The sequence below is a fragment of the Drosophila albomicans genome, chromosome 2L, assembly GCF_009650485.2.
Source record: "Drosophila albomicans strain 15112-1751.03 chromosome 2L, ASM965048v2, whole genome shotgun sequence".
Lineage (NCBI taxonomy): Eukaryota > Metazoa > Arthropoda > Insecta > Diptera > Drosophilidae > Drosophila > Drosophila albomicans.
This window is the reverse complement of record NC_047628.2, coordinates 27,270,398-27,296,692: the sequence shown is the minus strand read 5'-3', so window position 1 is coordinate 27,296,692 and position 26,295 is coordinate 27,270,398. Positions and strand designations below refer to the sequence as shown.

Here is a 26,295-nt window from a genome sequence, read left to right as displayed (position 1 = left end):
GTCTCAGTTTTCATTGCTGGCGTTGGCTTATTTGCACTTCTTTCAATTACACTTGATTTATCACATTTGACAGTTATTGTGCGATGCTGCTGATCTTGCTCGCATACCCTGCAATCGAGTCAAGTGGGTATATTTGTGTGAAATTCTAGAAGTGCAAATTGACTGAGTGAATTCTATAACTCTTATAGTTATATCACAAATTCTTTAGCAACTCAATATTTTAAATAATAGATAACTTTGAAATTTTTCTCTAAAAATCTGCCATATTTTCATTTAAATTCAATATTCTATAAGCTTTCTATTTAACTGCAATTTTATTGTAGTCTAATCAAGACAATCAATGAAATTAGTTTGATAATCTGCAGGGTATATCAATAGCTTATGGTTACAATCAACTCATTTATTTAGTCTTATTTGATTTCTATTCAATTTCAATTTGATAACACTTCAATAAAGCCAATCAATCAAATTGGTTTGCAGGGTATCTCAACAGCTTATGCTTATAATAATTTATTTATAGTACTCTTCATTTTAAATTTATTACTTCAGTCCATTAATTTGCATACCCTGTAATCAAGTCAATCGACTATTTCATCGCGTGAATTATTAGATAGATAAGAATAGTTTAGTTTGTGAATAGTAATAAAGTAAACTCCAACTGCGATAAACAACTCTTATACGCACTCTTATACTCGCCTTAATTGTGCGCAATGTGTTTACTTTAATTTGTTCTAACAAGTTTAGCTTTGTTTTATTACCGACAGCGGGGAAGGGTTTGTTTATGCCTGTCGAGGGGCCGAAAAAAGTTTGCAGACGCATGTGCCAAATATTTGGCAAATCAGCTAAATTGAAGCGGCCAAGCTTTTGGCCAGCTGAGCGCTACGTGACGCAAGTGACGTCACAGCAAATAAGCAAATAAAGCCCCTAAGACATGTCTGCGACATTTGTGGCGGGCTGTAATACAAAACCTTCTTTCGATGGATGCGCTGAAATTGAAACTGACACTCATCAAACCTAGCAGCGATATTGTTAATAATAATAATAATAATAGTAGCAAGTACACTTATAGTATTAATGACGATTACACTCGTGATGCGCTTTTGCGGCTGACCATGGCTCTATTAGTGCTTAGCTGTTGTCATACTGAGAAGTACTGCGCACATAAGAATGAAATGCAATGCAATTCCATTAAAAAATGAAATGAAAGCGAGTCTCGCTTTACAGCACATGACCCGGCGCTTGCTTGAGCTTCACAGCTCGTGTTCTTCTCTAAATGGAAAAGTTTTGCCTCGAAGTGCAAAATGGTTTTATTCCACTTAGAAGAGATGATCGCAAGGCGAAGAGAGATACAGAGGTAGAGATATTGTAGATAGAGAGAGAGAGGGAGAGAGAAAGAGAGAGAGAGGGAGAGAGGAAGATAGAGAGAGAGAGAGAAAATGATGCAGAGTGAGAGAGAGAGTGAAAGTGAAAGAGATATAGAGTAAGAGAGAGAGTGAGAGAAATAGAGAAGAAGGGAAATATAGATAGAGATAGATAGACAGAGAGAGAGAGAAATAGATAGAGATACAGAATGAGAGTGAGAGAAAGAGAGATAGATATATAGAGCGGGAGAGAGAAAGACAGATAGAGAGAAGGAAAGAGATAGATAGAACGAGACAGAGAAAGACAGATAGAGAAGGAAAGAGAAGGAAAAGGAAAGAGATAGATAGAGCGAGAGAGAGAAAGACAGATAGAGAGAAGATAAGAGATAGAGAGCGAGAGGGAGAGGGAGAGAGATAGAGAAAAAAAAGAGAGAGAGAACGAAATACAATGTGAGAGAAAGAGAAAGAGATACAGAGTGAGAGTAAGAGTGAAAGAAAGAGAGAGACAGACTTATATAACAAGTCTTTTATGGAACTAAAATTTGTAGAAGTCATAAAAATCCAAATCAAATGTAAAATAACAACTGAAATTGTAACACAATAGGGTACAAACAAAAAAAAACAATGAGCACGTAATCGAGAACAGAATTTTCGACTTAATTGTACATTAGTTATATCTATTGTGCACTCTTTTGAATTGCAAATAATTGTACTACGTAATGCTCATTAAGTGATCAATAGATACAACAGTGCATAGAACAATTCATATAAGAGGGTAAAGCATATGCAAATTTAGATTACACTATTGTATAATTATAGATATTTATCACTACATAAACTAATATTGAAAATTGCGGATATTAATACATTAATGCAGTTCTTATATTTAATTATAGATGATTACATATATTAATCGAGATAATAAGCTTAGCTAAAGTATAATAAATCAATTAAGAAGACAAGTTTTCTTCTCATGGTCATGTGTTATATATTCATCATATTCATAATCAATCCGTTTTAATTATCATGCATTGTTATATCTCCACACTGTCATTTCGCACATAATAAAACTCTATTATTTGCATACTTGAATAGAATAGTTCTCTCACAATCTCAAGTAACTTGTCTTAGCATATGTTTAACAAATTCTCACTCGAGTGAAATATATATTCATTATATTAATATAGGTCATTCTGCGACATGCTTGATAATAAAATTACAGAGCCGAAATCCACCAAAATTTGAAGGGGCGTCAGTCACGAGGCGCTTTTGAATGCGACACGCTTCATTAATTTTTCACTATTTGTGTTTGAAGAGAATTGAATCGTTGGCCAGCTTTCCGAATGTAGTTCTGAGTACTCTGAGTACTCGCAGTGAATGCTTGAAATAAGCTACTAAAAAAGGTTTATTTTTAAATCAGCGCCGGTCGCCGACAACGACAAAAAAGCAGCTTTGATTAACATGTTTAAATCTCTTGACAGCCGTAAATTTCCATTGCGAAAAATGTAAGTTAATTAATTGAAATTCGCGCACGCTCTTCACACATTTCAATTGCTTACCCAACCCAACCATCCCCAACGATTCCATGAACTTGCACACGTTTCCCCCAGCTAACAACTTAATAGGGCACCACGTATCACATCCAGACAAATTGTACTATATAGCAATATATAGACTGCATTCTCATAAGAAATATTCAAAGTCGCTTGACTGCTATGTTAAATAACTGAAAGGAATTTCATAAATTGCATTGCATGTAATTTGCATATTTCTCAGCAACAAATTGTTATTAAATAATTTATTTTATCGAGATCAAGTTTCCAATTAAATTAATTTGTTCAAGCCTAACTTAATAGTTTCATAATCTATTATTAATTATGGCTAATTACATGCCCTTCTCGTTAATGTTCCTTGGCATATTTTCGTTGACGAAATTTTTGTAGCATACTTTTGGGCTGCACTGACTAAGCAAAGTTGAGGCAGCTGCGCAGCTGTTGAGGTAGCTTCAACTTTTGTGACGTTATTTGAAATTGGCTTTAAGGCTGTCACCTGTGTGCACAGTGCTTGTCAAACTTGCGCACAACGCTGCGTATTCGTCATACGCAATTTACTAATTCCCAATTTTGGCATCACATGTTTTAATTATGCATAACGTTTATGACACTTGCCATTTCGCATTTCACACGCACACACGCACACACACACACATACGAGACAAAAGCAACACACATACACTTGGACAACCTTTGGCATGTCCATAATCACATTTTTAATGTGCTCACAACAAGCTGCTGCGGCGACAATGTAAAAATGGCGCTTTGCCTCACTTAACCGTTGACCTTGTTGCTTCGACGAGGTCGTCGTCATCATTATCATCAACAACAGGCAACGTCATTATGCTAGTTGTTGTCAGTTTCTTTTCCATTTTTGTTTTTTGGCACATTTAGTGATGTTGACCCACATTTCGGTTAGCTTGACGCCAAACAAACGTTAATGACTTATTTTGCAAAATGAGACGCCAACGGGGCGCATGAGTGATAAGCCCTGGCCATGCCGCATACTTAAAGCTTTGGCCTGTGGCCATCCTGCTTATCAGACAGACCATTGTCTATTCATATTGCGCTGCTTAAGCACACACACCGAAAAGTAAATTGAAAAATAATTGCTGAATAATACGATGCCAGAGGCAAACAGAACTTTCGGCTCCAGCGGAAGCCGAAAAAGACCAAAGGTTGAGGGGGAAGGAGAGAGAGATTGGAGTCAGATCCCCGTCAGAGTCTGTGTATGCAAATTAATTAGTGCTTTGGCTTTGGTTTACTCTCGTCTTTGGCTTGCTCAACACGTTCTGGGCAAAAGTTGCCAGGACAACGTGACTCGCACGTGTCGACTCTTAGAAACCGAGAAGGAGACGCAGCAGCTGCTTTAGCACGCTTCATTTAAGTTTGAGCTGAAGTTGAGCGGAGACTGGTTTGATTGATTGACGAATGGCCGCATTGAAGCTGCTGCCATACACCTGATTGCCATCAAGTGGAAATCTGTCGCAATGCCTTTGAAATCCAATGATGCTCTCAGTTATGCACATATTCTAGCTCATTGTATTAAATCCGTAATAGAAAATAAAAACCTGAGTACGCACATTTGTCAGTCGAGTCTTTTGCTTTCTTATCAGTAAACGGAAATTAAATATATTCCATTATTTTTAGTCCTCTTCCTTCGTCTGTTGTTGTTGCTAGGCTGCCCGACACATGTCTCTGCCATTTGCTTGAGGTAAATTAGTTTGCCCACAGCTTCTGCAACAGCATATTTATATTTATGGAAGCATGCTGCGACTCTCTTTCTCTGCTTTTTATTTGAGTTGGGTCCATGGCACGTGCGTTCGGCTGCCCATCAGAGATATACGACACAGTCGTATAAATAAGAGGGACAAATACTTTGGCAGGCACAAAATAATATTGTAAATAATACAATAATCAAACTGTGCGGATTCACTTAAAGCTTAGCTTGACACAGCTGCTGAGAGAATCTGATATTCTTTGAGTGAGATTAAAGTTGCTATACCTGTTATTTATCTCGTCTATAAATAAGTTCTGTTTATCGATAGACTTTTGCTTAGCTTCCAAGTAAATTCCAGCTAAATTGATTGAGTTTTCTAAATCACGCAATCACATGCTCATAAATATATAATGAATCTGTTAATTATAAGTGTGACCCATAAAGTTGTCACCTTATTGGATACAGTGTTATCGATAAATGGCAGAAAATGAAGTTCCGCAGTATATGTTTTCAGCATTTGTTTAGTAAGGCAAATTATAAGAGAACATAATGTTATTGAATTGAAATTTATCGATAATTTAATCGAATTAATCTGTTTATCGAAATTTAAATTGGTCGAAAGCAACTGCTTATCGAGATATGAGTTGTATTGATAAAAGACAACATTTTCTGTAATTTAATTTGACATTTATCGATAACTTATCGATAATAATGATATCGATTTACATTAAAAATGAGTATCACATGACACAGTTGTATTCCTAAAGGTCAACATTTTCTGTAATTTAATTCGACCGTCTAAAGATGTATCGATAACTTATCGATAATAATGATATCGATTTACATTAAATATGTGTATAATATTACGCAGTTATATTAATAAAGGTCACCATTTTCTGTAATTTAATTTAATTATTTGTCTATATGTATCGATAACTTATCGATAATAATGATATCGATTTAAATTAAAGATGATTGTCATATTCGATTCTTTTTATGTAAAAAGTCGATTACATAGTTATCGATAATAACTTTATCGATTGCTACAACTGCAGTTACTACTTTATAGCCATCATTTTGATTATCTTATGATGCTTAACCCAACAGTCTCAGTTACTGCTTCATACTAGCTATCATTTGAATAAAGTCATAGTGCTTTGCCTTGCGCTACTTTAGTAGAGTTAGATAAACGCCTCAGTTATCATTTATCGCGTTATCGACATTCATTTTATTTACACTTGAGATGACGTTAGTTAATAAAACTGCAAGTTTGCTGAGCTTTAAGTGGATTTATTTAACTTTGTGGCGTCTTTGTTGATTTTCTTTATCGAAAACTCACCTGGGCTGTGGAAACTTTTCGCTTTGGCCCGACGCCTGTCGCTGCAGGCAAAATTTGCCCACCTTCACCCGCATCTTGAAGGGCCAAACGTTGCGTTGCCTTTTGTGGCGTTCAGCTTTGTGGATGCTGCTTTTGCTGGTGCTGCTGATGCGCCTCGATTGAGTGCGAATCGATGATTGCTCACTGGATGGCTGACCCACGCTGAGGCCGTTGCCAATGCCGTTGACACTAAGCTCAATTTTGTTATTTGATGGCGACGCAATTTTGATTTCTTATTTTGAATGCTTTTAATTGATGTAAAGTTCTGTCTACTGGATTTTAATTGAATTAACGCTTACGATTTAATTAACTAAAATCACAAATTTCTATATTTATATATTTATGTGTTGGGTTGAACGCGCGTCAATTAATATTAATTATTATCGCAAATCACAATTTGATTTTGGTTTCGTTTCGTTTTGATTCGTTTTCTAAATTGATGTAAATTAATTTGAGTTTAGCTCTTCTGATGCTGATGCTGCTGCTGATGCTTTAAACCTTTCTCTTGTACATCTTGATGATTATATTTTGTTATTATTATTCTTTCTGCTTGGAATTTTGTGCACGTTTCACTCGCATATTACGCATACGCAACGTTGGCCGTGCACTTGCGTCAACTATGAAGCTGTAAAAGTGAATGGAAAAATGTTGAGTTTACGCGTCACTTGCTCGCCACTTAAAGTCCATCAGCGCACACGCAACTCCATGGATAAATAATCGAGGAAGGCCGAAAAAAAATACACAGAATAAAAAAAATGGACAGCAATTAGACGGCGGGGGGAGGGTTGAAAGAAGAAGGATCACAGGCGGCTCACAGCGTGGCATTTCTTAGTGACACATCGTCCGCTGAGCTCAATTGATTAGAAATCAATGAATCAATATTAATTTAGTTTCATTTTTTTTTTTTAGGCCCGACATGAACATCGACAAAAACAATGTGAACACGTTTCAGTTGATCTGAAAGGTTTATTTTTGCGGGCGGATGTGTCGCATTAGTTGGGATAGCTGAAGCTTTAGTTAGAGTGTTAGAAGTTGGCTCAGAAGTTGGTCACGTAGCTTCGCGTTGAGTTGAGTTTGGCTCTCAATTTGGCTAATGCGCATTAATTTCCATTTGATTATCTCGATGTGTGTTGCACTGTGCGTGTAAACGAGTAATCGAGTAATTAGCACAACCAAGGCCAAAATAATTGTGCGTAGCATAAAGTAATTAAGAATTTCGTCTGGCTTTCTCCCCCAAAAATAATAATATGCAAAATAACTGACCGCACACAAATTAAGGCCACGCGCCTGTTCTGTTCTGAGGGCTGCCGATGCTGATAGCGACATCAAATGGCTGCTCTGGGGGATTATCCTGGAGGATGCGCGATGACCCAATGATTGACCCGCCCGCATCAGCTCATTACACACACACACACTCTCTCTCTCCCTTCCTCCTCTCATATATGTATAAATAACGAGCACATCTAAATATAGTGAGCTCTCATGTGTGGAGCGAAAAGCTTTGAGCATCCAAATGCAAATTGACTTGTCTTCGCTGTTTCGTTACTTATTAATTATGTGGCAACTTTAATGACTTTGCGAAGTTGCCACATTTCAACCAAAAGTTGTAAACTGCTATTTTTTTGTTGTTGCCTTTGGCAATCAGTTCAAAATTTGTTTAACAAGAAATGTAAGCAAAACAAAGTTACAAGCAAGCAAAAAATGATGTCAAAGCACGGAAGAAAAAAAAATGAAAAAAGTTACTTTCACAAGTTTTGTTTTGCGGGCAAAAAACCATGAAAATGAAATGAAAGGATGTGTTTTGTCATCGGGCCATAACAAACAGCTAACACACACACACACGCACAGAGAGAAACACAGACATAGACAGATAGACAAACAGCTCAGACACTGAAACACACTTAGAGTTATTAGCAGCGCCAACAAGTTGGTGTCTGGGTTTGAGGAAGGAGAATCGACTTAAAGATACTCTTGCTTTAAGCATTCATTTAATATTAATGTTTGTTGCTTTTCCTCCTACGATTTACACGATTCGATAACTTTTTGTTGCTCTTGTGAACTGTTCTCAACTGATATAACATGAATAATTGACACACTTTTATTGAGTTCAGATGATGAATGAGTAAGATTCCTATTTTTAGAACTTCTATTTAAGAACGTTTTGTACACAACTAAAATAAATCCTTTTTGTAGTTGTTTTAGATACAAATATTAATTTGTTGCTTTAAAGTCTTTTTTGTAATGGTTGTTCACGATTCTAGAACGAAAGTTCTCAATTGCTACAACAAGAATAATTGACACATTTATTGAGCTGAGATGATGGATGAGTAAAATTTCTATTTTTAGAGCTTCTATTTAAGAGTTCAGTTTGAAACAAAAATAACATTCTTTTATTCAACTAAAAGATATCTTTGTTGTAGTTATTTTAACTATATTTAAATGTAATTTTGTTGATTAAACAACTCATTCATAATGAATTACGATGAAAATTTGTCAAATATAATTGACACATTTATTGAACAGTTGATGGATGAATAAAATTTCTATTTTTAGAGCTTGTATTGAAGAGTTTTTTGTACAATTAAAAGAAATGTTTGTTGTCATTATTTCAACTACATTTGTTGCTTTTTTAACTCATTTATAATAAATATTTACAGATAATTGACGTGAATAATTGGCACATTTATTGAGCACAATTGGGTGAGTAATCTATAATATTTTATTTATGTGTACTTTTTTATAAACAGTTGAGCCTCAAAGCTTAAATTATTACAATTTAAATTAATCCTTTTTGTAGTTAATGAAACTATGCATTTTAAATGAAAGTTTAATTAATTTTTCAGCTTGAAATAATCGCATAGAAATTCCCTTTTGGGTTGAAGTAGCTAAGCTGCTTATAGAGTTGCGCTAATGTGAATTTTAAATGAAGTTTAATTACAAAATGCGCTTCCCAGAATTTTAGTAAAAGCTCAAAGTTTTCACTTAAATACATGACACTTTTTAAAGCGTAAAGAAGATGTTTGAAAGTGAAGTAGAAGTGAAGTAGAAGCGAACATTTTCTATAAGTTCTTCAAGCACTTATCAAAACTCAACTCAAGAAATATTTTCAACTAGAAAGACATGCTTATCTAACACTTGAATAACTAGCTGCTTTTACAGACACTTTAATATAAATTGTTGAGTGTCTAGAATAACGTGCTACACAACTTGTTTGAATTGCTATCGAAGACGTAATTTAATAACGTTAAAGCTCATGACATTTTGTGGATTCACTTTCGACAAACTAGTAATCAAGCGTGTTGGCCAAATAGCTTTGGCTCATTAATTTAAGAGTATTTACGCATTTACTCCTTTTGCTTTTGCTTTTGCTTTTATAATTAACTATCATGCGTGGAATCATGTGTGTGTTAATAGCAACAGCTATTCTTAGCTGCGCCTTCCAGCTGCGTGTCTGTCTGACAGATTCCATCTATATATATGTGTGTGTGTGTGGCTGCCTGGCAACTTTTGTGTTGCCTACTTTAGAGCGCGTCATTGAAATAGTGTCACTTTTTGGGGTGTCTGTGGTCGGTTCTAGCTGTTGTGTGTTTGTTTCTCTTAACGATTCTGCGTGCCAGTTTATGTATTGGTTATTTGCGTGGCCTGCGGCAACTATTGACACAGATATTCAGCTGATAAATAATCATAATATCGCATTCTGTTGGGTCGCCGCAAAAGGTGTGTTTTTACTCATCAACCGAATGAAATATTTGTGTAGGAGTTGATTAATATATTACTTAAGGACCCCCAAGGACGCAACTCAATAGCGACTGTCTGCTAAATTTCCAATGAACTTCATTTAATATTGAAGTGTTTTCTAAGCTGCCAGCTGCAAAGACTTCTAATGTTTCACACACACAAAATATAAAAATAGAGAGAGAGAAACAGAGCTAGTCCAATTACTGCCAAAAAAAAGAAAATATACATAAACAGAGTTAGTATATTTAATTTGTCTTATTGTCTGCTGAGAGCTAATTAACTAAATTGATATTAAAGCAAAGTGGCAAAGAGGAGGCACAGAAATTAGATACCTTTAACTGCTTGGCAACAGCTGCAAAGCACAAAGTATTTTTGCTCAATTTTACACGAAATTCGTTCGCTTTTTGTTTGTGCACGCCGAAACAAATGTTATTTTTGTTATTTTATTTCAATTGAACTGTGTTAGAATGAACTTTTTTTTATTTGCTGCTGCTCAGTTTCTCGTACTGCCGCCGAAAAGCGAGAGTTTTGCCGACTCTGCTACACACACACGTCCGCTGCAACCGAAAGTTGTAAACTGAATAAATCTCTGAGGCTATGCGGTGTTTGCTAGTCATGTGTACAGAACACAGACCACAGACCGGCTGTGTTCGTTCTCGTCTCCGACGTTGCTTCGCTTCGGAACACGACGCAAAGCGACGCCAACGCAGCTGTCTCCGATTGAAAGTCGCTCGTCGATAGTTGAATTGAATGGAAAGCTGGCTTTCAATCAACGGTTTCAATCGTAGCTGTTGCTCTCTCTCGCTTCCAGCGATGCCTCAAATTGACTACCGAGCTGTGACTAATCAGTTGCCGATACGCTTTAATATCTTCTATCTGCATAATGTATGAAGAAGAGCTCGAGTCAAAATAAAAGCCTAATTCAATCATAAGAATTTAAACAGAAATGTACTCAAAAAGCGCAAAAAAAACAAGAAAAAAAAAACGCACACGCAAATGTGAGGTTTCTATTTATAGCATGACAAATCGAGAGAGCGAGCTCAAGCCTTAAATCCTAAATGCTCTAATTCTGTTCATAAGACCACAAAAGATAAATTTATTATAAATTTGCATGAGTGTGTGTGTTTGTGTGTTTGTTTGTGTGTCGTCAACTGTCGTCTTGACTGTCGACTTTTGATGTGCGTCTCAATTCTCTCGATCTGTTCGCATTTCCAACTCAATTCGCTCAAGTGCTATTGAATACACACAGCACAGTAGAGAAGCAAAAAAACTACGAAGCCCACAAAAGTGCGACACCGAAATAGACATCATCAGCCTGGCATCCCTGGCGTATGCGTATTATGGCAAGCCATACGCTGTGAATGCGAATGAAAGTGAAAAGTTTCTTGATTTCATGAATTGCTTTAGCACTTTTTCTATTTGCAGGGTATTCCGCTAGTCGTTCATTCACTACGAACTCATGCAAAGCCACGCGCTGCTTGGCACTTAAGCCGCTTTCAAGTAGAATTTACGCTCCTTTATTTTGCAATTTCCCCTGCCCACGGCCAATAATGAAACCGAAAGGCGCAGTAGGTGAAGTGACTGCCACACACACACACAAAACTGTGACTGTCACTGACACTGTGACTGTCACTAGTACTCTTTTATGCTAATGTATTTGTATGTGTCTACGTGTTCAAGGTTCAAACAGTTTGCCATTTAACTTAGCTTCGCTGTCATGTGTGCGTCTCTCTGGCTTTGACTCTGTCTCTGTCTCTGGGTGCAGCTGCCGCCGACGATGTCAATCGAGTGTGTGCTCAACGAAAGTGCTGGAAAAGCGCAGCGCAGCACGGCAACAGGTTGGGGCAAGCAACAGTGCAACAGTTGGCAGCTGAGATTGAATGCCAATAAAGAAGTTGAGACGAGAGACTGATGAGACAGTTAACTGCGCTATTTGGAGAATAAAGTTTAAAGTTTAGTTACAAATTATTTTTCTTTAATTTTTTTTACATAGGTTAAGCTTCACCCTAAAATGTCAAGGAATATTACACGAACTTTTCAGTTTTACTTTTAGATGTTTTCTTACATTTACTCTATGAGTAAAAGCTTTGAATTAAGATTAAAAAGTTATCCTGAAACTTTTTTATAAAATGTGTACAGATTTTTCGAACTTATTTGACTTGTCTTTATTTTTAATTTCCTTTCCACTCTTAGTAAGCAAAAATGTTCCTTTAAAGTTGACAATTTCGGTTGACATTTGAGATTAATGAGACAAAGGTTTTCAATTCACTTTGAACAGAAGCATATCTTTGGTTTGCCATATTAAACTGAATATTTATTTATTTATTTAAAAAGGTTAGATATAATTAAAATTAACACTAACACTATTACTAAGGAATATAAGAATATACAATATGTCCCATATAATAACAGACAAGTTCTTTCAACATTTCTTAATTTTTTGTTTAGACTTTACTTTGAAGCTCGCTAGTCAATCATTTGTATTTTCATTTAAATAGCTAAGTCAAAAAGATGTTAAACCTAAAACAAGTCGTCAAATCTATAGATAACTTTAAAGTAGAAAAAAGAGTTTTATTTTTAAAGTTTTTTTAGTTGTATATGTTTATGTTTCCGGCAGCTTTAGTTTGGCAATAATTTTAGAATGAATATTGAACAGAAAGATTTATAGATTAATTTGAATTACCTTCAATATTCATCATTTTTATTGGACATTTTATTAGATCATTCGTTTAACTAGTTTTAGTTTTAAAGCTAAATATTGAACATATATAATTTAAATTTACCTTTAACATAAGCTCGCTAGTCATTAATCGCTATTTTTATTAGACAATTTTAGTGGGCAGTTGAGAGTAGGAATTTTGAATAAAAAAAAATGATATACATTAAATTTAAATCTTCTTCGTTTTACGTTTACGTTTGTGGCAGCTCTCGCTTGGCAACAAATTGGCATTTTCATTTGACGGTAAATTCTTAGCGGAAATCCCACATGTTCGAGGGGCGAACCAGAAACCATGTTAGCGGCAAGTTTCCGCAAAGCAAACACAATACACAGCAAGCAAATCCAGCCACACCCACACAAGCAAGCAAACACACACACACACACACATACATAGAGAGAGAGACTAGAACATTAGATAAACTGCGCCTCCCCAGAAACTAACCCAATGTCAATGGAATGGCAGTTGGCCCTCATATCATGCCACATCGCTTTGAGTTTCCCTTCTCTCGTTGTCTCGTTGTCTTGTTGTCGCTTTCGTTTCACAGTTCTATTAAAAATTGATCACGTGGTAATTGCTTTGCCTTAGTTGTTAATGCGTGTGCGTGTAGAAAACTGTCTATGACTGTATGTGTTTGTGCAAGTCAAACAACTTTCATGCGGGACTGTTGAAATTGATAGAAGCCGCCCACTGTCAACTATATCAATGCCAAGGCCAAAAGATCTGACCTACAACGGAAGGCAAAAGCCCTGCTGACATTTGAATAAAATTAATGGCATTTACATATACGAATCAAGCGATTAAATAGCATATATAATCAGAGAAGATAGCGCCATAAATTATTAAATTGAACAAGAAACTACTTCAAAACTGTAATCCAATTAATATCAGCGTAATACTTTGCCTATTTTTGCATTTAAAATTCTATTCAGTCAGCTTCAATTGAGCGGAACTTTTAATTGAAATTCGCGTGTTTATCTTACTCTACTCTACTACGTCGTGTGTTTTTTTTTGCTGTCCTCTGATCCACAGATAACGCACTCTTAATGCCTAAATTGGCATTTAAATGCCATAAGAGCTGGCTGGCATTTAATTTGTTTGCCCCCAAACTGCGACAACTGCGATTCTATGAGTATGAATATTATTTATAGCGCCATCAATTGCCTGCCCTCGCTTTTCAGATTTTCGCTTTTTTGCGACGTGCTTAGTCACATATTCATAGATTTGTTTACGGATATATCTTACGGCCGAGCGACAATCATGTGATCCACGATTAAGACTAACTTTATTCAAGTTCTCTGATCGCATTTTCGCATTGTTTGGCACGTTGTTTACATAAGAAGCGGAGGCATATGAATTATTCCAAGAAACCATTGATTTAGAAGATCTGCTTTAAATACAAACGAAAGTCGTAAATCAAATTTGGTTTAAACATATTTAAAATTCGAAAAAGAAGTTGAATATTCTCCAAGTCATTATTCACACTGAACTTCAACTAACTACGACAATTTATTCTACACTTCGTTTAGCAATAAAAGTAGCCAACACCTTTTCTTTATTTCCCATAAGTCATAGAGAATCGTGACTCGCTAAGTTCGTAAAATATATTGAGTTGCTACTGTCGCCAGCAATTAGTTGTTGTCATTTACAGTCACTTACTATAAGCTAACGCTATATTATGTGCCATATTTTCTTGGAATCACTTTGAGTGACATTAAGTATACGTAGTATTTATCAAGTATACGTAGCATTATTTGTGCTTGTTCAGTAGACCGTGCATTCGATTTGCTTTTGTTGAACAACTGTTGCTATTCCCACATAATTTTGACAAGAAAATGCCTGCGTATTTTATTCAATTAGAAATCGTGATTTTCCTGGCAAATGTCCAAAATGAATTCAAACTTCTTAATGGCGAATCAACAATCAAACAAGTGCTCAGAGGAATTGTTTTTTTTTCTATACCCGAACCCCTAGGGTAGAAGGGTATTATTAATTTGTGCAAATTTTTTTTGGCTGACCATTTGGTATACTTTATGGTATATTTTGGACTCTGTGGTATATATGGCACTCTATGGTATAATTTTAATGTAGTACTGTATCAGTATACCAAAAATAGTCTTTGATACGTTTTTAGTATTTTTGTGGTATATTAATGTTGGTATATTTAAAAATTAATACCGCTTTATATGGTGTATTTTAAATGTAGTATGTAGTATATACCTTTGGTATATTTTAGTATTTTAATGGTTTATTAATTTGGTATATTTTAAAATTAATACCGCTCTATGTAGTCTATTTTGAATGTAGTATGATAATATACCGAATATAGCCTTTGGTATATTTTAGTATTTTCATAGTATATTAATTTGGTATATTTTAAAATTAATACCGCTTTATATGGTATATTTTGAATGCAGTATGGTAATATATCTAATATAGCCTTTGGTATATTTAAATATTTTCATGGTATATTAATTTGGTATATTTTAAAATTAATACCACGGTATATGGTATATTTTGAATGTAGTATGATAATATACCGAATATATCCTTTCGTATATTTTGGTATTTTCATGGTATATTAATTTGATATATTTTAAAATGAATACCGCACTACTTTGCTTTTATTCACAATGGGTAGCGGGTGCCCCAAAGTCGAGCACAGCTTTTTATCTTGGGTTTCTTGGTGGGCGCCCAATTACATGCTTGAGCTAATTAATTGAAAAACTTTTTGGGCGCACGCGACGTATACTTGATGTGTCTGAAGTACTCACCAATTACGCCGAAGCCTCGCATTGAAATGCAGCCAGCGTGTCAACTCCTGCAGCTTAGTGTTGCGCTGTCGCTCCTCCTCCGGATCGAAATCATCCTCAGCCTCCAAATTAATGCCACTCGCCTCCTCTTCATCCTCATTTGATTGCTGCTGCGGTGCCAAGTGATAGGGATCATGAGAATGATCGGTGATGAGGAACGTGGGCTTTGTATACGCAAAGGGAGAAGACATTTTTACACACACACGTCAAACAAAAAACACTTTTTGCACTTTTTCACTTAATTATGATTGCAACACTCGATGGAATTGGCCAAAGGACTCGATTTGTCTAGCATTTTCCATTTGATTGGCTCGTTTTCTTCTTCGACTCTTGACTGGGACAGTTTAAAAGACACGTTTAATGTGACCAGCCAAAGTGGCAATTAATTAAAATTCGTTGCGAACCGAAGCAGCGAGCGCACCGTCGTTGTCGTAGTCGCTGCTTAAATTGATTTTGACTGAAAAGAGAAACTTAAAGTGCAATTTGTTTTGGAAAAATGCTGATGGAAAACGTTGATGGAAAGCGGAACAAATGTAACCAAACAATTCCCTCTGGGTGTCTTGCTTTGACCGTTTTCCGCTTTTCCGTTTTTTTTTTGTTAGTTCTTTGCTCTGCTTTTCTCTCTTTTTCTTTGCCACCTTTGCCAATCGCCACTTAAGCATGTTAATCTGAGTGAAGGACTTGTCGTTGTATTTGTCGTCACTTGACAGCCAAATTGATTGTTCATTTCCTCGATGTAAATAAATAAATGAAACACAATTTCATACACTTTTCGCATATCAATTGGACACAAGGATGCGTCACCACTTCGACAGCTGAGCAGAGTTTATTTTGGGTCGAAAACTGAGTAATTGCGGTTAATTATGGTTTGTTTAACTAAGTTCTGTTCTTGTTAGCCAAAAAGGTCTGTTGAGGAATTGCGGTGAACTTAGATAAAGTAACAAAATTCAAATAGGAAAGGAAAAAGAAAAGGTAAAAGGAAATTTATATTAACCAAACAAATGTTAGGAAAGCTGCTAAGGTAGAAAACATAATTTTTAAGGTTGTTATTATGTAAAATTTACTGCTGATAGAATTTGCATAGATAAAATGGGTTGGACAAAATGGAAAGGTGATAGGAAATTTATATTAACCAAGCCAGCATTAAGGAAGACTCTTCAATATAGAAAATATAATTTTAAAGGTAGCAGCTTGATGTAGATTTCAGCTAGGATAGCTAAAATGTGTTGGAAAAAGTTGAAGACATTTTTAGGTGTCTCATAAATATTCTTGGCGCATAGTCGAAGAGTTGAGATACATATCTATAGTTTTAGTTACACTGACAAGTAGATTTATTGAGCTCTCTTTCTAGCAAAGAAATTTCTTGCATCACGTTGAAAATTACATTTATTTGTAACAGTCAAAGGCTATAGAAACACTTCGGAAACTTGGCTCCATCAGTAAACATTGAAATATAAGATTCCCATTATTAAAAATGTTAATAGTCTTCTAATTTCTAATAAGCTAAAGTAGTAAAGCACTTTTAACCGTGAAATTCGAAAGGAAGAACTCATAAATAGAATTCAATAAAATTTATAATAATGCACCTCAGTTTATTTTACTTTCAAGAAAAAACAAACTGTTTATTATATTTAAAGTAATTCCTTTATTTAAAATCACAAACCAACAAGTTTAGTTTAGGGTTTAACACATTGAGAGGGACCAATTTCGAAAAAAAGTCTTAAGAATACCATCGAATACACAGATAAATTGATACTTGTAGTTAGAAATCCATCGTTTACTTTCAATCATTATAAATTACTGATAAATAAAGTTCAAGTGGGTTTAAACCCAGCTAAACACCACATGGGCGAGCATTAGATAGGCCGTCATCAAAGTGACTTGAGCCAGCATCATGGGCAGCCCCGTCTTAAGGTAACGTGTAAAGGATAATTTGTAGCCATGCTGCTCGGCAATGCCCGCAGCAATCACATTCGCCGAGGCGCCATACAAGGTGCCATTGCCCCCGAAAGAGGCGCCCAAAGTCAAGGCCCAGACCAGAGGCTGGAGGGGCAGACCCAAAGAAGGCTTCGCCACCAGCGATGTGACCAGCTTGACCATCATGGCAGTCACTGGAATGCTGTCGAGCACCGACGAAGCCAATGCCGATGTCCACAGTATCATGAAGATGGCCACCGTGAGTCTGTGATGCTTATCCACCGAGAGAATCACATGCTCGGTGAGTTCGCCAATGCTGACGAGCAAACCGAGACGCTCTACGCACTCCATCATCACAAACATGGCGGCGAAGAAGAGCAGCGTTGTCCATTCGATGCGGTGTATCAAGTGCTCCATGTCCTCGCGATTGAGCACAATCAGCAGCAGGATGACGCCCAGCAAAGCGACCCAACCCAAGGGCAAAGTGCGCCAATGTGGCACGGACTGAATGAAGAAACAGACGATGACAAAGAGCAAAGTGCCAGCTGACTGCAACAGCAGCTGTTTGTTCTTGATGGGATACTGCAAAGAGAACGATTGTTGAATGAAAAGAGTCAAAGAAAGGAGTGGAAAGTGAGCTTACCTTCTGCTTCAGCTCGTCCAGCGTGCTAGTGTAAATCTCTGTGGAGCCAACGCCACGTTCCTGACGACGCAGCGCTCGCTTCAGCTGTTTGACGCGTCCTTGCAACGTGCCACGCACCAGCTGCGCATCCTTGGAGCAGCTGGCAATCGCATTCAATGCACGCTGCCACACTTTGATCTCGCGTCGCAGCTCACGCAGTTGCTTTGGCTCATTGAGACGCAGTGCATCAATGTTGCGATAGCTCAGACGCAAGTAGAGGCAGCTCTGGAGCAGGGCCAACAGCACTCCAGGCAGCATGTGTGCCACAAATTTGAGAAAGTTTACGCCCTGGGTGGAGAAGCAATTAGTTATTAGACTACTAGAAAAAAGAGGTGTTTTTAAGTTTTAGTTAGTAGTAATATTAGTCTTAATAGTCAACTGTAGATTAAGGAGATTTCAACTCCAAAACAATGAAAAACATTTTGGGATAGTTCCCGATTTCTTTCCTTAATAAGTTTAAGATTTCCTCGAGCAATAAGGCAAGGTTAAAAGAGCTTCGTTTTAAAGAGCTTCCTTTTAACCGTTCCTTACTGCACTGAGAATTCTTAAGCTTCTAGCTTATTTTTGGTTTAGTAAGTGAGTCTGTCAGGGCAAATAAATTTATGTGTTATAGAAATTCTTATAATGAGCATTAGTCCACTTTCAATCAGTAAGTTTGCCAAAGGCTACAAATTCTTATCAAGGTGTTATCAAGATCGGAATATAGGTCGTTTGAGAATAGCTAAAAAAACATTTGCTCATTTTGAATTATGCCTAAGAAAAGAATAATTCGACGGCCATAAACATTTTTTGTTGATTACGAATATGAGCTATGAGACTTTAAACAAATCTGGCCCGCAGCTTCAACAGCTTTAGAGATTCTTATCCGGACTTTATTCGCTTTTAATTGAAATTGCTTTAGGCATGCTGTGCTCAAATTATAATCACTCAGCTCTTATCGTTTAATTTGTGTACTGTTTTGTTGTCGTATTTTGTAGTATTTAGATGAATAAAATTCTTCGAAAACGCTTGCGGTTTTTACACATATTTTTTGCTCTCTACACTAAGATTTGTTAGAGATTATTTCCCTTATATTTTGCATATTAATCAACCACAACTTCGAAGTATTGAATGGGTTCTCCGTAATTCCATAAAATCAAAGTTAAGCTGACAGTCTATTCTATACCGGAATTTACCAAGTTCAATAGAAAATAAACCTGCTACTCACGCTTTCCACTATCAGATGATTGGAGCTAATGATGATGCTGATGGGATCTCCGATGGGTGTCAAAGCGCCGCCAATATTAGCGTGCACAATGATGCCCATGACCACAGGTATAGGATCCAGCTGCATCACCTCACACAGCCGAATGGCCACAGGAGTAAGCAACAACACCGTGGTCATGTTGTCCAGCACACTGGACACCAAGCAAGTAGTCAAGCATAAGCTGTAGATCATGGGCCAGATTTTGCCACCCGAGATCTCGAAGCAAATGACAGCCAAGTAATCAAAGACGCCCGTCTCGGTCAGGATGAGTATGAGGATCATCATGCAGAAGAGCAACGTGAGCAGCTCCATGTCCATCCACTGTTTAATCTCCTCCATGTTGGGACGATCGTGAAACACCGCCAAGGCGGTAACCGAGAGCACCGAGCAGATCATGGCCACAAAAGGACGTTCCAGCTGCTCCCAGATCAGCAGACCATAGAAGATGAGGAGTATAATCCCGGCCAGAATGCTGCCTGTGCGTGTGTTGACTATGAGAGGGTTGTAGCACAGTTCAATAGCCAAATCCTGGGCAACATCGCTGTAGATATGCAGACGCATTAAGCTGTCCTTGCGAGCAAGCAACTCCTTGAGTTCGCTGGTCAGGTGATAGGTGTGATTCTTGGACACAGCGGAAGCGTTTTCTATCTCTGTTTCACCAACGAGCAGCAGCTGCCAAGGCTCTAGAATGTCCTGTAGAAAGAGGAATATATCAGTGTTGGAAGTATGCAGTATGAATTCAGTGTTGGAAATGGCATAACAAAAGCCACAAAGTATCGATTAATTATATATCGGAACTGATCTCGACTTCAAAGTTAAGAGAGACGGTTCCACGTCTATTCCTCGGGAGTTGGTTAGTGTTGTGATAAAGAAGAACACATAAAACTAAAGAAGCAAAGTGTTTATTTGTTTTATATGATTGACTGGTGAAAGACTTAAATGTTTTATAACTATCTGTAATAATACTTAAATGGTGTAATACTTAAATGTGTTATAACTATCTGTTTCAATAATAGGGAAAGAATTCCTAACTAAGAGCAGTTGAATTTACCTTGAACTCTTGACTTTGATTCTTGTCTAGCACTGCAATTTGCGGCTGTACAAACAAATAGTTGTAGATTGCAGTTTCATTCTCTTGCTCAGCGCTCTTCAGCAGCAAAGTAGAGCTGGCCTCAAAAGCACCTTGCAGCTGCAGTCGAAAGTCTCCCGTGGGCTTCTGTTCCAGCTTGAAAACTGCCGCCAGGAATTGCTTTATTATCTGTATCCATAATTTGAAATTCTCTAATTCTCTACTCACATTTGCCCTGCTCGCCCTGCGGCACCTCGATGATCTTCTCCAGCAAATGCTTCTCTCCCACCGTGATCAACACAGTTGCCGCCAGACCCCAGAAGAAGAGCAGACCACAACGCTTCCACAGTTTGTCACGCTGCAACTGCTCCTTGGAGCGTTTCGATTTGTGATGCGTGCGTCGAGCCAGCGACTTTGCATTCCCCGGTCCATTGGCATGTGGCTCGTGCTCCGAGTGCGTTGTGGTCGCCTCATCATCGGTGCTCTTATCACCCTCGCCCGAGGGTCTCAACTTGATGTCCAGAAAGTCAGAGCCCGCATAGCTGGAGGCTCGTCCGTCCTTCATCTCTTGCAAATGACTTGGCGGCTCAACGTCCTCATTATCATCAACATCGTCATCATCGTTGGGCGGCTCTTCACCCGCCTCGCTGTTGGCTGCCGTTGAGCCTAAGGGGCGAGGGAAAGATTGGAAGAGTGGAAGAGAAACATGTGAAATATTCAATGCGTTGCTGCTTGTTTTGACCCTTGTCAATTTATCGATTTGATGGCCGTTTTGAAATGTCGATTAGGCCAAAGACAAATTGTGTTGCCTGCTTTTAGGCGGCAGCTGCGGTTAAGCTGCAGGATTTGGGTGTGTTTTGGCTGAGTTTTTGATTAAACTTTGTTGTCGATTTGAAATGAGTTGGCGAGATTTACAAGTCAAAGTTGCCATTATTTTGGGGACTGCAGCCAAGTTTGCAAATTGAGAGTTTGTCTGTTTTTGCTTGCCAAGCGAATTTCTTTCTTATCTTCTCTGACTATTAAGATTAAAATAAGTTTGTTGAGATTGACAAAACAGCCTTGAAAATAAGAAAGATTCACTTGCTCTTTCTTGTTTTGCTAACTACTTTGATTTAGTCAAACGTTTAACAGCTTTTAATAGCAAAAGTGAACTTAAAATCAGTTATTTAATTGTATTTATAAAGAAGTTTCTTACGTAATATATTTTTCTTAATAAATGAACAGAGATTTATAGTCATTTAATTTAATTTAAGTCCCTTGGGTAATATATTTGTTTAATAAATTAAGAACGTATACTTTAAGTGTGCCATTTAATTGGCTGTAGAGAGAAATTCTTTAGGTAGTAGATTTCTTTATTAAATGAACGTAAACTGCAATTAAGCTTTTAACAAAACAATTATATATGATATTTATTAACCTATCTATTTTGTTCACTTATCGTAGTGTAAAACTAGATTTGGTTGTTATTAAAGCAACAGCAAGGGAGTTAAAAAATGTCTACAAACAAAAAAAATGAAAATAATATTCTAGTTATATTCTCCAATTGTGAAACTAAATTCTATCGCTGTAACAAAGAGGCATTTATAAAAACTGTAAAACAAAAACGAGGTAAAAAATTTATCACTTCATTTGTCCTTTCTTTTATGTGTTTCCCTAAAACTTTTGACATTCAAATAAATGTGTGTTTATAACTGCGTAATAGACATGAAAATCCTTTTGCTAGCTGAGTTCCCTCTTCTCCTCCTCCTTCTTTGCTTCACTCACCGTGTATGCGTTCGTTCTCCATTTGAAAGCTGGCCATGCTCGGATCATGACGAATCTCGGCTGGCAGCGAGCGCCAAACCTGCAGCGATTGCTCTGTGACCTGTGGCTGTGTTGCTTGAGGATTGGGATGAGGTTGCACCTGACCAGGCTGAGCTTTGTTGCCACCGCTGCGTCGCTGCAGCTCGATGCTGCACTTGCCACGCGATGGACTGCCAGGGCGCAGTTGTCGCAGAGTTTCCCGCAAGCCCATCGCACTAAAATTCGACTGCAAGTTGAGCGTTGAAAGTTACTCCGACAACGACAACGACAACGACATGTTTGCCGTGCACGGCTCGAGTTGCGACTGAGTGGCGAGCAAGTGAAGCATTTGTGCGGCTTCGTGTGACCGAGAACAGCAACCACCGCATTCCAGCGGCAGCAGAGACAGCGGACAGCGGAGGAGGCACGCTTTCAATATTGAATGAGCTGAAGTCGTGTTCGTCGTGCCTTCCAGAAGTCTCTCGTCGTCGTTGTTTTTTATTGTTCTTTTCGGTATTGTTGTATAAGGATGAACTTGTTGGCGCCTGCGCAATTAATGTTTGCATTCTTTTGGCATTTCTTTGTTTTGGTCGCCGCATTCGTTGCCTTTGTCAACAAGTTTGTTTTGTTGTACTACAAGCACGAATAGTATATGAGAATCACTTCTCACTCTTCCCCCTTCTCCCTCCTCGCACCTTTTGCGAGGTGCAATATTGATGGCGACGTGTCAACAGTTCGCTTAGCTGTCCAACGGTTGCATGATTAATTCACAACTTTTTTTCGTTTGACCTATTAATTTCGACTGCATATACATGCTGAAATTGCGCATACGCCATGTGTGCACATTGTAAGCACGTACAACGCGCGCTTCTAAAAACAATTCATGCCCCTTTTTTTGCTTCAATTACATCTAGACGGACAACGGCACATGTCTTTGCTCTAGGGACTTGGCGACGGCCTCGACACAAAGTCAATTAAGCAATTACCTGCCAACGACATTCAAAATAGTCGCTGCCTAAAGCTATCTAATGTTGTTTTACACTGATCCCCACACGTAATGCAATAATTCAGTTTAAGTAGATTAATAAAAAAAAAACCTGTTTTTATGCATCTATTTATTATTGATTAGACAGTTATTAGTTGCAGCAATTGAAATTAAGTTAATGTGAAAATCATGCCTAAATTAATTGAGAAAATTTTAATTCAATAGGCTAAAAACGTTAATTATAAATTTGAATTTGCATTTGCATATTTAGTAGTTATATACTAATTTTGAATGAATGATAACACTTCCGCATTCTTTATATGAGTAATTCTCTGACGGATGTCGCGTGCGAACATCTTTCCAGTGAACAAAAAATCACAACCTGAAACAATTTTAAAAATAAGAAAAGGTTACTCTTATATATAGGTCTTTTCCCTATTGTTTTTATAGCACATCCTCCATCTCTCAGATCTCTTTCAATGTCTGAGGTTCTTAGTTATCGAAGAGCAGCATTAACAAATTTATTATACACATCTTAAAAGTTACAAAATATAGATTAAGCAACAATAGAAAACACATCAAAATAGTTATTTAAAATGTAGATTTATTTTTACATAAAGTATTGTATGTTATCAGATCTGCTTGAAGCGAAGTTTACTAAGCAGTTTTTTTACATTTTTGTAGCATACTTTTTGGAGCAAAATTTTATTTCTCACATCAAATTTGTTTACTATTGATTGAATAGAATTGCTGCCGATGAATTCTACAAAAAGAAAGAATGAATTTTGTTGTATTAAACTAAAAACTAAGTAAGAAATACATAAATAATTAACTTGCACATATTATCAATTATGCATATATTAAATAATCGAAGGTTATTTGTAAAAAAAATCAAGATTTTAATTTAAATAAAACACTCTACATAGCTAAAAATCTCATTTATTTGAACTGTGTGAAAACATTGGGAGCACGGAATCATTTTCATAAACCCCATTTCGTCTTTCGCTTATTAGTGTATAATATAATTTTGATTTCACTTGTAACATGTAAAAAATTAGGTTCAATAAGCGCAAGCGTGATTTGTTGGTTTTGACTTTAATAGTTAAGCATTTGGTTAAGTGGAATTGAATGTCTAAATAACGAATGCCTAATCGTCAATTTAACTGTATATAAGCATGCATGTGCCTCTCTCTCTCTTCTCTTTCTTCAGCTCTCTTTCTTACACGCTCTCCTTGACACTTTTTTTTGTGTGTGTGTTAGAAGCCTATAATTTGTTGGTAATTTATCAAAATCTAGATGGTTATCCTTGTTGATGGATTATGTTGTGCCCCGAATTGGATGGCCGCTTATATTTATTTCTTTTTTTTTTTTTTGGGACACAGTTGCAGCATAAGTTAATGTCACAACAAATGTTTTGGACTCTGTTTAGTGTTTTCTGCCAAGCAGCTGTTAGAATTTGTTATTCTTTTTTTTTTTTTTGTGTCGATTGTTGTTTGTTATTGTTCGCTGCTTGTTTGTCAAATTTACTATATAAATCGACGAGTATGTGCGCCAATTCACAACATCAGCGACATGCAAGCGAAACAAATATAAATTGTTTATACACCCGCCTCACCCATGACCCTTCGCCCCACTAATAAGCATTAATGGCAGTGGTTCGCGATGAATGGACAAATGAATGGATAGCTCGAAAGTAGTGAAAGCCAAAGGGGGGAGGCGAAATGTGAGGAGGGAGCTGAGTTGGTGGCATATTTGGCTTGTGCTTGACAAGTAACGCGAAAACTTTGTGGTTGTTGTTGTTGTTGTTGTCGTAACTGGACAAAAGGCGGACGGGCGGACAATGGCCTCTCATTCGACGTGTGGCAGGCGAGCGTAACGGACGTGAACGAACGTGAACGCGGACGTGATTGAACAAAATTGAAATTCACTTGCCTTGCTCTTCTCGCAAGGTTTGACGAAAATGTCACTCTTGCTATTGGCATTATTTGTGGCAGTTATAGACAGTGCTGTTGTACTCGCATGATGGGCTGCGGCTCGTCCATGGAGACGAGCGTCAGCGGCGACCAGGTGCCAAATGCAGCGTTGTCTTTGCAACAAAATGGCGGCGCCAACACAACGGTAATTTACCTGACCAACTAACTGAAATGAAATTTCCAATTTATCGCTTACTTTTCGGTAGAATATTGTTAGGCAATATGTGCGGTTGGATGAACAGATCAGCAAAGTGGAGGGCGGCTGTCCGGGTCCACGTTTGGCCACCGCCGAGGCTTGGATCGAGCATCTGCAGGCGAAACGCGATGCCATGCTCGGTCTGGAGGGAATGCCCAAAGTAATGCAGACCGAAACAGCTCGTGACGAGCCAGAGGGACTGCCACTGACCTTGGCCGGGGGACGGAGCACAGGCAATGAAATTGTCGCCAATACGCCTACCAATGACCTGGCCCAGGTGAGTAACAATTAACGCGCCTTAATGGCCCCCACTTATAATTATTGTTTGTGTTTTTTATTGGTGTGTAATTACAGCTGGCGCATAATCTGGGCATAATCGGCGATCCACGCAAGGCTTCCATGCACGAGGACTTCTTTGCCAATCTGAGCGAATCGGCGCTCTATTTACTTAGCATACGTTACTATGGTGAACTGCTTGAACACACGAAACAGCGCGTTAAAACGCTCTCGGCTAGTTATGCCGAACTCAATGAGCTTTATGTGAACCAGGATGGCATCATTGCCTACATTAGCGGCGGCACTTATATGACCCGCCTTGAGGAGAGCATCGACGAGCAGCTGGAGTCGGCGCGCGACACGCGTGACAAGCTGGGAAGTGCCATGGAACAGTGGCGCATTTGTGGCACGCTATTGCGCGCTGCAGCAAACTCGGCAACACAGGCGTTGAAGCAGTGGCGACAGCTCAACAAGCTAATGTAAGTGCTTAACGCTCGATTTTCAAATTCGATAACTTAAAAAGGAGTGATGCCAATATTATCGATTACTCTAATTGTCGCCAACTGCATGGAACATATAGATAATCCATGGCTGCCAGCTACATTTTCGATAACACTGTGCCATCCTTTCGATGTGAATAGCAGCAGACTGCATGAGCCGCCATATTGTTTATGTTCATCTCTTTCTTTCTTTCCTTAGCGATCCCAAGCAAAAGCTGCAGGCAGCGTTGGATTGTCGCAGCTTACTGCACGCATCGCTGACGTCACTGGAGGCGGCACAACTAGCGCTGCCCCACGTGGAACTTAGGTACATGAGTCATCGCCAGGTGCTGGCAGTCAATCACTGTAATACTTATTTAATAACAGATATTTCCAATGCAGCGCGGTAA

General features: G+C 37.8%; 3 protein-coding genes across 5 annotated transcripts in view; 1 reads left to right on the top strand and 2 right to left on the bottom strand.

The window, feature by feature from the left end:
- The window catches only part of LOC117563600 (P protein), a 29,686-nt gene extending 14,012 nt beyond the window's left edge, over window positions 1-15,674 (bottom strand). Inside the window, exons 1-2 of one of the 2 annotated variants that reach the window (XM_034241991.2) lie at window positions 10,083-10,320; window positions 5,974-6,637 (exon numbers count right to left, since the gene is read on the bottom strand). In XM_034241991.2, coding sequence (XP_034097882.1) covers window positions 5,974-6,047 — 74 coding nt within the window. In that variant the 5' untranslated portion in view covers window positions 6,048-6,637; window positions 10,083-10,320. Of the gene's footprint in view, window positions 1-5,973; window positions 6,638-10,082; window positions 10,321-15,241 lie in introns of those variants that run through there. The other variant, XM_034241990.2, reaches the window with a different exon arrangement.
- LOC117563607 (uncharacterized) overlaps window positions 1-26,295 on the top strand; it is a 49,930-nt gene that overhangs the window by 22,585 nt on the left and 1,050 nt on the right. Inside the window, exons 2-5 of one of the 2 annotated variants that reach the window (XM_034242004.2) lie at window positions 8,670-8,712; window positions 25,141-25,407; window positions 25,485-25,885; window positions 26,106-26,291. In XM_034242004.2, the coding sequence (XP_034097895.1) occupies window positions 25,264-25,407; window positions 25,485-25,885; window positions 26,106-26,291 (731 nt within the window). In that variant the 5' untranslated portion in view covers window positions 8,670-8,712; window positions 25,141-25,263. Of the gene's footprint in view, window positions 1-8,669; window positions 8,713-24,594; window positions 25,080-25,140; window positions 25,408-25,484; window positions 25,886-26,105; window positions 26,292-26,295 lie in introns of those variants that run through there. The other variant, XM_034242003.2, reaches the window with a different exon arrangement.
- On the bottom strand, window positions 16,900-22,319 carry LOC117563601 (P protein). The gene is made up of 6 exons (XM_034241993.2): window positions 21,959-22,319; window positions 20,423-20,860; window positions 20,177-20,358; window positions 19,087-19,818; window positions 17,841-18,167; window positions 16,900-17,779 (listed from the first exon to the last, which is right to left on the bottom strand). Exons 1-6 carry the CDS (start codon window positions 22,206-22,208, stop codon window positions 17,105-17,107), a joined length of 2,604 nt encoding a protein of 867 aa, XP_034097884.1. The 5' UTR covers window positions 22,209-22,319; the 3' UTR covers window positions 16,900-17,104.